At 38.8% G+C, this 14,069-nt stretch overlaps 1 protein-coding gene across 1 annotated transcript in view; it reads left to right on the top strand.

Annotated features, from left to right (window-relative positions):
- Nucleotides 1–14,069, top strand: part of LOC103155926 (semaphorin-3G-like) — a 61,312-nt gene that overhangs the window by 30,916 nt on the left and 16,327 nt on the right. Inside the window, exons 4-5 of the mRNA XM_007577818.2 lie at nucleotides 3,143–3,262; nucleotides 13,885–13,975. Of these exons, the coding sequence (XP_007577880.1) occupies nucleotides 3,143–3,262; nucleotides 13,885–13,975 (211 nt within the window). The remainder of the gene's footprint in view (nucleotides 1–3,142; nucleotides 3,263–13,884; nucleotides 13,976–14,069) is intronic.

Below are 14,069 nucleotides of genomic sequence, written 5' to 3'. Positions count from 1 at the left end.
GTAAATGATGGGACGAAATGTGACCAAAGATGCACATTTCAGATGTTGTATTGAATGTTATATCATTAAATTACAGCCTAGTTAACCAGCTATGCAGTTTCAGTGGCTGCTTTTGGTATATTTTCTAAAGCATCCTGTTCTTTCTTTGGAGGTTTGTAAAAAAAAAAAGTTAACATCGTGTCTATTGAGCTGGAGTTCAGCGTGGATCAACCTCTAACCTTCTTCATAGCTTCCACAAAGTCTTTAAAGACATGCAGCCTGATTGTCATGTATGCAAAATGAATCTTGGTCTAGTTTATTTTTTTCTTCAGTACTGTAACACTGTTTGTAAGATCACTGGATTAGTTAGTCAAGCTTCCACAAAATGACTGAATGTGGCAGACAGTCGGGTTTCGTCAGCAATGAGGTTGCCATGCAACTTCACTACACACTGACTCTTTGCCTACTCTATGCTATCCAAAACAATTAAGCTCACTATTGCTTCACTGCAGTATTTTTTTTTTTTATCTAGATCTCCACACAGCACTGTGAACTCATGGATCTACATTCCTACCAGAGCAAGATGAGATTACAGTAAAAAAAAAAAAAAAAGTACAGGAATTGTTTTACTGGTTTTAGACATCAGGGGATGAACTTTTACTGTGTTCACATGTAACTGAACTTTAGAGTGAGTGATGGAAACACATTTTCTTCTTGTTTCATGCTGTAAATTGCAAAGCCCCAGGGAAACCTACTTGACAATATGATATTACTCATATTTACTTATATTAATGATTGAAATGGCAAAAAAGGAATAAAACAATGTTTTGGATATAAAATTGTTCATGTCAGAACTATTATTCATGCCAATGTGGTTTTTGTGGGCAACATATAAAAAATGTAGCATGTATTTCTGTGCAGGAATATTTGTGGTCACCCAAATCTTTCCTAATAATCAGAGTTAAATACAAGGAACATTGCTGGCCTTTGTCTTCTCCAGATATTTATGCTGTAATTTTCAATTCTGGCCAGAAGAGCTGAGAGCTGAGTGTGTTAGAAATCAAACCGCTTCATTTTTTGCTGAACCAACCTTCCTCTGCTGCCACTTCTTCTCTGAAAGACCACACAGAATTGTAATACCCCAAATCCCTGAGTGGAAGGCTGGAGACATATTTCAGCTTTTCAACATTTCATTCCCCTTTTTGGTCTCCAAGGCACCTAAGATTTCTAAGACAACTTTCTTGCTGAACGTGAGGCAGATTTACGCATGTTGAGTCCACTCAGCTCAGCAGGATTTTGTGCATCCTGTTGCAAAACGCAGACAAAGAGGAATCCAATGTTTTCTATGTTGGTTGGCACACTACCAGTGCCAAAGCTTTTTTGACAAACAAACACTCAACATAAGATAAACTGCTCATTGTGCATTTTTAAATGTGTGGTTGCATTACTAACTCTAAGCAGCAATTTCGACATGTGCTAGAGAAATGTTCCTGAAGATTTCCAAATCAACAAGTCAAAGGAAGAATCTCAAAAGTCTCCTCTGCATTTTTTGAGGTTGTCTACGATTGGCAAATCTGTGTTTGACGTTAGTGGTTCACCTTTCAGAGAAGTCACTGAAATGAGAGGCTTCTATGTGATTTGTTTTCAGATACGAGCAAATTATGCGGATTCTGTCCTGTGATGTCTGAAGTACATGTGTCACTTGATTGATGAAAGTTGTTTCTCAAATCAAAGCAACACGAATTACGTCATGCAGACAGTGTTGCTAAAGCACTGAAGGAAATAAGAGCTTAACAACAGCTTTAGGAGAACATAAATAAACAATTAAAAAAAACAGAAAAACACAAATATTCTTAGATATAGTCCTTGATATTTGCCAATAATACTTTTCTTGTTGCATATATAAATTTTACATTTACCTAGGCTGTTTTACTCAGTCTCTCCCGTCAGCTTTGCTGGTAGCAACACATAATTTATCACCAAAATATTTAAAATTAGTTGAAAGCCACAGTCAAAATGGATCACTTTTTATCCAAAGGAAAAGTAAAAAAAAAAAAAAAAAAGAAAAGCTAAATGTAATAGTAGTACTTTTGTACATAATTACATTAAAAATGGAATAAACTAAACTGGTAACCAGTTATGTTTCACAGTGAACTTTTAAACATGGAAATAAATCTGTTTTTACTCAAATTATTTTTAGTATAGAGAAGACGAGTTCATTGTGTTTACTATTTAAACTTATTTTGATCATGAATATTTTGGACCGCACGCATGAAGCGCATACTTGAGCAGTTGTGATTAATTAATCTTCAAGAAATGACTATTTGGTCTTGGTAGAAAACAATCTTTGGTCAGCTGCTGCTTTTGTAGCTCCTCCACATTCATGTAGAAATATCATGATACTTATATCCTTAGACATAAAGCCTTTTGGTTCTGTTTTTCTGTGTCACTGATTTTTTTTTATTTTTTATCTGAGCCTTTGTCTGTCACCTTGTTTTTAGCTGTTTCAGTAAAATATTAACTTCTGAATCTTTCATGATTTAGCCTTCTGTCATTTTCTATGCTTAATGTGGCATTTTTGCTTTTCCAAAAACCTTTACAGGGAACTAAAATATTCTGCAAGCTGGACTGATTGTTTTTATAAGTCATATTTTATGAGAAAAGTATGGACATATTTATGCTTGCATACAGGCATCCATTCTGTTTCTGACGTTCTTTTGATATTTTCATAGCTTTTTCTGCCAGTCATGGCTGCCGTCCAAAATTCAATCCAAAATATGAGTAGTTGGAAAACTTTTAGATTTTATCAGATGACATTCTTCTTGGCCTTCACTGCAAACATATGCGATCAATAAGCCTCATTAAAAAAAATCATTTAGGCCATGGAAATCAGCTTATCTGCATTTTGACAACAGTCACTGTGATTTGATTTATTCTTTGGTTCTCCCTTTATTCGCCCAGATGTGTTTGTGTGCACAACAAAGCGCTCTTTCATCATGCTTTTGGGCAGAAGTTTCCTGTTGACATACCATAAACACTTAGCCTCCTTTTTTATATGTTGCGAGCACTTAAGGGCTTTCTGCACTCCGACGCTTTAATGACAGGCTCATGTCAGAGATGTAAAAAAACAGCTTTAATTAGTCTGTGTGGATTTGTTTTGCAGACGGAGTGTGCCAACTTTGTTCGCCTCCTGCAGCCGTACAATCGCACTCACCTATTGGCCTGTGGTACCGGTGCATTCCAGCCCATGTGTGCCTTTATCTATGTGGGCCACAGAGGAGAGGTAAGTGGAGGAGTGAAGGAACGGTGTGCATCTGTTCTTTGTCTGGTTGGATATAAGCAAACAACTTTGCACACACATGGAGCAACTAATAACAGGCATGTGACCTAAACAAAAACTCATGTTTAGGTGAATGTATGCTGAGCTGCACTACATCACATTATCCAAATGAACTTTAAATGTTAATTTCAATAGAGAAGATAAAAACACCAACATTTCCAATAAGATGGTAATTATAGTATTTTGGGACAAACTATGGAGCTTTTAAAATGTTTCTGCACTAAAAGGTCAAATATTTGCTTCCTTTTTGATTATTTACACACTTTTCACAGTGCAGGTTCTTTGAGGAACAATACCTGTTATTGAGGAACAATACATACAATACATACAAGGTACGACAAGATTGGACAGCTAAGAGTGAAAATTATAGATTGACTTTTTTTGGTTTGTTTCTTTCTTACATTTTTGAAGGAAAATCTGTGTTGTAATCTGGAGAGAAGTGTAGAGTAAAGATCACCTCAGAATCTGATAGACTTAATTAACTTTGGCAAATATCCTTAACTCAAAGATGCATCAACAAAAGCATTTATATAAAATACTTGTAGCTTTATTTTTTTTCTCACTTCAGTTGAATGGGAGATGTGTCACATTAGAGGCAGAAAAAGTAGTTTTTTTTTCATGGCACCATATTTTTATATGATAGAGGGAGTACATTGTAACAACAGGTAATTTTATAGACATAGAGAGATATAGAAATATTTCATTAAAACTAAACTGTACCAAAACCACATCTCAAAATTCAAAAATGGACAGAATCTGGAGGACCTTTGCAGGAACAGACGAGGTCTTCCTGGATACAATGCATACATACAATGGGTTTCCTGTAGTACTAAAAAGGATGTGACAGGTTTTTTCTTTCTTTTTTTTTGCTATGCATAAAGTATTTATAGAACGGTTTTGGTGGTGCAACCTGGGGACACTTGGAAGTGGGGAAGGGAGAATAAGCATGACACAGCATGAAATGTTGATCAGAGAATTTGAGGCTAGATCGGTTGCTCCATATAGCCCAAAGTTGCAACATCAACAAAATTATTGTTACACTCCTGGCACCACAGCTGCGATGTGCATTGTGCTAGTGCACTGGTTGCTGGTGACTAAAGAAAGTTGTGATGTTTTATGTGCTCTTTGGATGCAAAACTATCTGCTATTGTATGTGGTGGTGAGTAAGAAAGAGTACAACAAATATTACGTGCATATACGTAAACGTACGTGCGTGTACATGTAGGTTAAACCCTAAACTTTAAGGTTTAAGGTTTAATATCATTTCATTTTCAGTGTCTCATAACAACAGGCTTCAGAATCGTAAGCCTCTTTTGTTGATGGTCGAAAGACGCCTACAAATATATGCAAAGTTGACAAAGAATTAATGAAACCTGAATGCAAAATTTTAGTCTTTTTCTTCGACTGGGAAATATTTCAACTGAAAATTACCCATCTTAATGGCAGCAGCTGAGTGGTGCATATGAGATGATGTCTTACTCTTGGAAACTCTAGGTTAGTATAGCAGAGTCAAGTACAAAGTTGCATTTTGTGTTGGATCAAGTAATGGAATAGAAATATATTGAAAGGCGAAGGATTTCCAAGTGAGACATTTGGACAGTCTGAAGAATTACTGGGTGGCACTGAAGTGCTTCTGTTAGGGAAACGTTCTTGAAAGAAGTGTGTTTTGCTTCCAGTTTCCAAAAGGAAAAAAGAAAATAAACTGAGACAGGCTGGGGGTCTGGGTACAAATCACTGGGGTCTCAACAGGCAGCTCTGGCATGAGTTTTGTTTAAGGGCGACTCGGCCACAGCACAACCCTCTCTATACATCTTTTTAACTGCGCCGGCTGTCCCTCCTCGTATCCACTAGGCTCACAGTCAAAGCCATATAAAGGACAAGAACCTATGAATGAAGCCATTAAAGCGATCCTGCATTATTTTGTTGTTTCAAGGCAGTTTTTCATGGTTTTCACTCCTGCTACAACCCAGCAGGAGGGGGTCAAAATCTGGATTCAGACAAGGGCTGTCTGACACTGGTAGAGCTGTCCAAGGGAAACGAGTGCAGCGGCAGAATGCCAACCATTAGCGAACAAATGCATTGATTTGTTAGCATATATAAAGGAAACCGAGTGCGGTGAAACATTATTTTTTCCTTAAGTATTCAGTTAGTCATCCATGTGTGTGTTCCCTTTCTAGTACAGTTTTCCTTTTCACTTCCAATCTGTCATTTTCATTGTGGTTTCTACTTTGTGGATTTCAAGGAATAGTCAAAGAAAAGACAACAAAAAAACAAGTCAGCAGAATCCCTGTAAGACCGGGAGGGCTTTCATTTAAAGGTTGGCTACATGTTCAGAAGCTTTCCAGTTTTAAACATTTTGTCAAAATTTGCATCACAGTTTGATGGAAACATGAGTGAAAGCTTCCACGTTTTAAAAATGTATAGCCTTGTTTAGTTATACAGGGAATGAAAGACACATAACAAGTAATCATTGTCATGTATTCCTTTGTTTCCTTTGTTTGTTTTAATTCTTACTACAGTTGATGTACATATGATGCAGAGTTTTAACAAGTTCTTTCCATTTTTGCAGCTCTGTCCATCAGAGTGCATAAAATGAGTCGAATCTCACACCCCTTCAACTGGGCTAGCTGTCTCTCTCTCCTGCTTGTGTGTGTGTGTGTGTGTGTGCGTGTGTGTATGTGTGCTTTAGCCACTCCAACAGTAAGTCTAGTCCTCTCAGGTAGTCGATGCTGTCAGTGTGCGGTACTTTATTTATCTAGAGGAAATTATGAGGCAGTCTTTTGCTCACACACATGTGTAATTATCCATAAAAGCATTAAAAACATAATAAAATGGCCAATAAGGATATAAAAACTCATCAAAGACAATGGGGGAAAAAAATCAAGAAGTGAATTTTCCCACTTCCCACCGTTCCTCCAGGAGAGCATTGTGGAGTCTAATGGCCAGTGGCATAAATACATTCCTGAACCTCTTAGTTGAACAGCCCACTGACAGGAATCTGAGAGGAACTCCTCTACTGGGAGAAAAAAGTGTTCAAGAGGTGGGCGGTAATTTCCTGAACTATCTTCAACTCCTCTTTTCCACCACCGTCTCAAAAGACTCCAGGCTCATACCAACCACAGAGCCAGCTCTCCTGATGAGACGGTCCAGCCTCTGAGTGTCCCCCTTTCCTCACCACTGGATGCAAAAGTCCACTTGAAATGATTGACTGATGAAACATGCACAGTAGCCTAGAGCTCACATGAGAAAAGGCAAGTCTGCTCTCAAAACACATGTGGCTCTGCCCTCTCCTGTGTATCTTGTCTGTATTTGCTAACCAGTTCAACTTTTTGTCCAGATGTTCACACAGGTACTTGTATGTGCTGAGCACTTCTGCATCCTTACCATCTATTGAAATGGGATGTAATGAGGGCGTTGCCCTCTGAAAGCTTAGTAACAGCTCCTTTGTTTTGGTAATTTTGAGCTGAGATCTATTCTTCCTGCACCACTCCATAAACCCCTTCACCAGTCTACCCCCCCCCCCTCCTAACCCTAACTTGCAATATTATCTGAGAATTTCTTCCATGAAATATGTATTAGAGTTGTAGTTGAAATCAGTGGTGTACAAAGTAAAGGGTAGGGGTTAAAAGCACCGTGCCATTTGACAGAAGAGCACCAAAGGTAACGTGTCCATTTATTGAACCAATCGTTTACTGGCGAACACACAGCTGCCTGTTTGTGTGACCTCTCCCAGGAAATGAGTCTCCAAGGCACTCCGACTGGACACTGGGTGGGATGACCTTTAACCTAGGAGGCGTTTCATCTCTGTTAGGGGCAGATGTACCCATTTACTTTCTAATGCTCTCACATCAGCCCACTGGTGTTGTTGCAACGTTGTCTAATGCCACAAAATTTCACATAAAAATCTATAAAACTGTGTGAGAACTGTGGATTTTATCCATTTGAAAGCAGCTGGTGAAGTGAAGAACAAGGCTTTTCTTCACAAGTCAAAATCTATTAGTATTGCAGACTTTGTTGTTGATATTCCATATTAGCTAATCCCCATAGTATTTTTATGGGATAAAAACAAAAGAGTGTGTTTGACAGCATTCTAGTCCATTAAACCACTAAACACACCCTCATGATGGACAAGACTGATATCTGGCTACAGAGAACAGGAATTTCAAATCCATGGAAAGTTTTTTTTTTTGTAATGGTTGTGTAATGAGACTGAATTAAAATCTTAATTTTATTTTATTTTTTTAAATGGCGTTATTTACAAAAAGTCTTAGTAAAACCAACATATTAATTAATCCTGATCATATGGTATTCATCTGTGAGTCTGCTTTCCTCTGGGAATCGTAACCACAACCTGACACTTACAGATGCACATAGGCTAGCGTCCCCACGGTGAGCAACACGACTGCCTGAGGAGAGTCCCAGACGTACAAATAAACCTCCGTCGTACAGCGACGACATGAGGAGGACAAGACCACACGCACATACACAAACAGCCGGTCAAACGAAACAAATGGCACCAAACTGAGCACATAAATACGCAGAGATGGCGACAGAAACATACACAAACATGATGAAAGACATGGACGCCGAAACGCAAATAAAAAGAAATGAGCTGCGTGTTAAACCCCACAAGGAAGAACAAAGAAGAGTTACATTTTTGCAACAAACAATAGCTGTCAAGAGTTAGGAAATATACTGTAAATGTTTGCATACTCAGAATTCCTGAAATTGAAGCTCAGTGTTTCCTTGTTACAAACTCTTTCTCAGCTCAAATTCTGAAGGGAAAAATGCAAGCAACATCTCTAAAAGTTGTTTCTAACATTGTTAAAGTCGGTTAAAGAGTAATGTAAATTGAAGCCTTGATGGCTGCAGCGAGGAAAATCCCACCATGCAGCGTCTACTCTACTGCACCACAACAATCTCTTATTTTTTTCTCTGATCCTAAACTAAAACCTGGATGGGTTGTCCTCCCTTTAATGTTTTGCTGTAGCTGCTTCTGGATTTGGTCTTCAATATTTGTGGCGCTGATCTTTGTTTGATTGAGTTTAATGTCTAAAGGTGAAAGCCACCACAAGAGTCAGTCCAAGAGTTTGTCTACATTCATTCTTTAGTGAATGGTTTATTTTTAGTGGTAAAAAAGAAACCATTGGGGTCTGTGTTGATGGACTTTGTGGCTGCCCCCATTGTTCTTGGATGTTGCGCCTGGTAAATTTGTGCTTTAGTGAGACTTCATCTTATCAAAAATATCTCAAGTTTGTTCAAGTCTTGCTTTGAAATGGTTCAGGGATCAAATGTGTCATGGATAAAAAATATCAAAGTTCAGAAGAGGTGCATCTTTATCCTAACGGAAACGTTTAGATTTTTCCAAATTCATATTTATACAGCCATGTTATTCTCTGCACCTCATTGTTTCTACACCCTTTTGCCCTTTCTTGTCACAGTGTCATAAACACACTGAGCAGAAGTGGAACGCCACATCTTTTCGGTGCACATAGAGACTTGTTCAGATGGGCCATATTGGGTTCAGGTCTGTAGTGGTTGAGTCTTCATAGGCCAGTCGAAGTAAGAACAAAAGATGATCTGACTCTGGAGTAATTTAACCCAGGGGACTTTGTAGTGGCACAAAGTTGAGTAAATGAACAGATGAGAAGCTGCTGTGGGGGACTAAGGGAGTAAAGCAGAGAGGGAATGAATGGAGAGGGTAAACCTGGAAAGAGAGAAAATCAGCAGAACTTAGCATCAGAATTAGCATAAATGGCTGCACAACGAACCAGGATTCACTGAGCTGAATTCAAAGTCCAGCAGATTGCGATAGTCAAACTTCTCCTGGGAGGTTTTCTCTCTTTTAGCACTCAAACATCTGGGCTGCATGCACATGTGTGAACAGAGTCCTGGTGGACCTTAATGGACAGACATGAATCGACGGATCAGCAGAGTGGAGAGCGGCGTCTGAATTTGACTTTAGCAGAGAGTTAACGTAACTAAAAAGTGTTAGATTTGGATGGCTGGAAGATATTTTGTAAGGTAGAGATTAGGGAATGAGCAAAGCAGAGGTTTTACTTAAAATGAAACTAATGCAGCTTTCTGGATTATGAGTGGCAAAGCACGGTATAAGTTCAGTCCATTTACCATTTACTGTCTGCTGTGACTTTTCTCAGTTTTACTGTGGGGTTCTGCAGTATTGTGTTGTATTATGCTTGGCAGAACCGAGTATAAAGAGCTCTGAATGTTTCCTTCTCTGTATCACAGAACTTGTGTGTATTTGTTTTGACAGAGTGTGGCCCGAGTGACTCTGACACACTAATGAGCCGCTCGATTCCCATGGAACATGACGAGAAAACACATTCAGACACAGACATTCACACGCAGCGACGCTTAGAAAACTTGACTCTTGCTCATCTGGGATGAGCTAATGAGCAGTGTAAAAACATACAAAAGACCAAGACACAGCCAACACACACACACGTGCACTTGTACACGCTTACCAGAAAACCAGATGGGAAGACAAGATATTTTTTCCATAATAATAATTTAAAAAAAATATTTGAATCCTCAATAAAGAACCAGAATTACTAATAAGATTATGATGACAAAATACAAACATTTTCTTGATATTTTTTTTCACTAATAATGCATTTTGTGTGGATTTTATGTAAAAGACTAAAGAAGTAATGCATAATTGTGAAATGAAAAGTTTAATGGTTTTCAAATGTTCTTCCAATAAAAATCTAAAAAGTGTGGTGAAAATTTGCATTCAGTCTTCCTGAGCTAATATTTTTGCAGAACCTGCTTTCGTTGCAAAACGGCTTTAAATCATCCTGCTTTACTAGCAATTTTGGAGCTCAGATTCATATGTGGATTTAGGTCTGGACCCGGACGCTTCTGCAAGGCGCTGCAAGTCCAGAGATTAATCAGTGTGAGTTTGTGTTTCAGCGATGTGTGTGCTGGTGGGCTCTGCATATTCACTTCACTACCTGTAAAACTCGTTCAAACCTCTTGACGAGCACTTAAAAAGCTATACATGTCTCAAATTAAAATAAAAAAAAGTTAAACATCCTGAGACTGCCAGGAAATGTTCCTGCGCCGGACCACTTTGACTCGTTCATGTTCCTCAACACGTACTGCTGTGCTGCACGAGTGTGCGTGTGTGTGTGTGTGTATTGCTGCACGTCTAAAACTAAATGGGTTTTGCTCGTATTGTTCGCCGATTCTGACAGGCGTTTTTTTTTTAAGCAGCTGACTTCAATGTCATCATCTCCCCTGTGATCCCTGCTCAGCGAAGGACTCGCCCACCGTGTAACAATGCTCTATTGTTTATGAGAGGAACATGGACTCAGAAACGGAGTTCACGGCCAGGGCACTTTAATTTGTCACATGGGTTTGTATCAAAGTCAGAGTTTTATAGTTGCTCCTGTCACCATCCATTCCTACTTTTCTCCTGGAAGCAGGCTGCGTTTGATCGCACCGAGACGTTTCTGGTACAGACGGCCTGGTGCTCAGGTGGCATTGAAGTGGAGGAAGAAAGACTGGAGACAAAAGGGCTTTTATCCAAAGCGACCCTTTCTTGACCTAAAAAGTCACACAGTCTGAGGATGTGGACTGAGTTCATTAAGTCACTTTGAACCACCAGTGAGTTAAGTCAAAAAGACCCCGTCTCCCCCCCCTCACCACTTCAGCATTTTATTAAGTTTTTTTTTTTTTTTCCGCAGTCAGAACAAAAGATGTGGGCAGATTTATTTGCACTCAAAGACTAGTACAGATCCTGTTCAGGATAAAGAGTAAGTGTTGGTCCTAATGAGGTGTAATGGGAAGGTGACGCCGGACAGACACGAACACACTGGACTTTGCACCTGTCCCTGTTGCGGATGCATTCATTGAGGTTTCCCTTTCTGCCCCTTTCATCGTGCGCTGATTTGCTGAGCTTTGTGCCACATAATTCACCGCAGTGGGCAGCATGAGTTACGGCTCTGAAATTAAAAACCCTGTTGAGGTTTTGCATCTGTTAGCTGCTGTGAGGTGGGGCCATCGGGATGCAGGAAGGAGCATTTTTGCAAAATGTTGCATCTGAATTTATTTGGAATACCAGAACACAATGTTTTAACCATGTAGAGCTATAACCAGAAAAAACAAAAGGATAAATTAATAAAACACAAACAGCCAACACTCCCCCAGGTCTTTCTGTTTTGTTCTGCTTTTATTAATAAACTTAAGCTTTTGTTGCTAGCATCTGCCTAAACTTTCCAAGCATTGCTTAAGGAGGCACTGATGGATCATTTATGTTTAAAAACAAATCAGTTTAGATTTAATATCAACATGAATATTATGTTCATGATGCATCCAGGACTGAAAGATCACACATATAGTAAAACCAAGAGCTGAATAGACAAGTTTGAATTCAACACAGGCTTTCCATCCATACAGTTTCAAAATGATACATAAAGTCTCAATTATAGATACAGATTCATGTCCATGCAAATCAATGAATAACAAGCTTCTGGTATTAGTACCACTGGTTATTTCACCACTTTTCTTGGTAGAAATGGTAGAGCTCTTAAAAGTTCTTTAACTTATGAAAAGAAATAAAGTCTCTATAGTAAAATACCATTGCATTGTTTATTAATTTGTGTTTTTACCTTTAGCAAAAGAACAGAGTTCAGATCTCTGCTATTCCGTAATGTTGGCCTTTTTTAAAGTAGTTTTAATGTTTGTTTGGGATCAGTGCCTTGTTCGAAAGCCCAGCTGGAGCCAAGTTTCAGACATCTCACTGTGAAAGGAAATAAAACTTGTTCCTTGGAAAAAATCCAGGAATGATCAAAATGCTGCTGCTGCCAAGCTTCTCGTGCTGAAACACCAGTGTCACAACCCACATGTGACTGAAAAACATTTCCCACAGAGAGAGAAAGATCGCCCTTTCCACAGACTTTCAAGTATGACTGTCATTTGTAGCTGCCCACGTGGAAAAGACACTTTTTCTGATCAGACAATATAAACATTGAGCTAATTGGCCACAATGACAAGATAAACTTCAAACCTAAGACACAACTGTCAAATATTGTGGTGACAATATCGTGCTGAGGATGTTTTGATGCTACAGCTGGTGACGCACACAAAATGGGCAGAAAATAATTAGGGCGGGGTTCCTTCAAATTGTTCAACTTGACACAAATCAACAGATTGTTCAAGCTTGGACACCACAACATCTGTGTGAAAATGCATGGTCTGTGGTTTAAAATGGCTTTTTGCCTGCAAAACCAATGAATTTAAGTGAGATCTGCCTTTTCTGCCAATCTCTGTTGTTCCAGAACCACGTTAATGTCTTCTGGTGATGACCCTAACCCAAATATAAGGTTAATGTATTTGGTATGTGAAGTAAAGTGGACTCAATTAACCTTTTTTTATGATCTGGGCCGAATTGTGTTTCTTAAATACTTTTCCGGAACAGGTAGTCAGCTTCATGCTTATTTGGCCCGTGTTGTAACAAGAAACAAGTGGTAAACTACCAGCTGTTAAGGTCTGTTTTTGTACGACTCTGTGGTAATTTGATCCGCTTTTTGGTGGACTGCTTTTATTATTTCTAAAAGAAAAATGTTTTTGTCAATTTGCTCAATTTTAGGATCTCACCTAAAGAAGTTCATTTTCCTTGTGCACATTTTGAAAGGCCAGATTTAAAATGTGTCTTTAGATATTTTATTTCAAAATGTACATTCTATATTTGTTGAAAACTACTCTACATGATTGACAATGGAATATTTTCTGTTGTAAACAAAAACTAATTAGTTACCTTGCCAGCATAGCATAGCAGAAACTGACAATTTTGCCTCATTGTCTGTTTTTCGGTCTGCAGGAATAGATTTTACCAGCGTTAAAGCGTAACAATGAAATCTGCAACTGTCAACAAATGTGTTACTGTTGCTAAAGTTCAAAATTTAACAGCAGATTTCATTTGATTGCAGTATTTTCTTTTATTACCCAGCTGGCTCCTCTGCAGCCAGGTCTCCCAGGACTGATCTGCACTGGGAACTGAGTGGGAAATTTGTCTGAACTCTGGCAGCTCCGCTAATCCTAAATTTCCTCTTATCTCAGACGGCCCCTTCGTTCTCAGACAGGCGAGAGTTCGATGAAAGGACGACTAAACGTGAAAAACTGTGTGAAACTGCAAAACGTCCCAGTTGGACGAAACTGAACGTTGAGACAAAGACAAAGAATCTCTCCTCCCCCGCAATAAAATTACAGTAACGTCTTAAAAATAAAAAATAAAAAGAATGTGTTTTGTCTGCTTTTACCTGCTGAACTTTTGCTTCACAAGATAATCAGTTTCAGGTGGTGCAATGGGCTGACCTTGTTTGTAGATGGTCAATAAAAAAAGGATTTTCCACTTGGAAGAGCTGGTGAGGAATATATGATTCAGTTAATATTTCAACTCTGTAATCTGACTCTTGTGAAGCAAATCTATATTTCTCATGCGTTTCTGGAGCTGTGATAAATATCAGCTTGATAGAGTTCTCCTCGGGGCCCACCTGCTGGACTTAATTTACACATTTGTAACTGTGCCTTTTCTTCCCCAGCACGTGTTCACCACAAACCCACTGAATGTGGAGAGCGGACGAGGAAAGGTTCCACACGACCCCAGCTTCCCCTTTACAAGCACCTTCAGCGGTATGTCACAGTTCACTTTTCATATGTGTTTATCACTTTAATATTTTGTTTGTGGAACTAATAGTGGAATGTTAACTGTGTGTGTGTGTGTGTG

The sequence above is a fragment of the Poecilia formosa genome, unplaced genomic scaffold (genome assembly GCF_000485575.1).
Source record: "Poecilia formosa unplaced genomic scaffold, Poecilia_formosa-5.1.2 Scaffold456, whole genome shotgun sequence".
Classification (NCBI taxonomy): domain Eukaryota; kingdom Metazoa; phylum Chordata; class Actinopteri; order Cyprinodontiformes; family Poeciliidae; genus Poecilia; species Poecilia formosa.
Note: the sequence above shows the minus strand (reverse complement) of the source record. Positions and strands in the feature narration are given on the sequence as shown.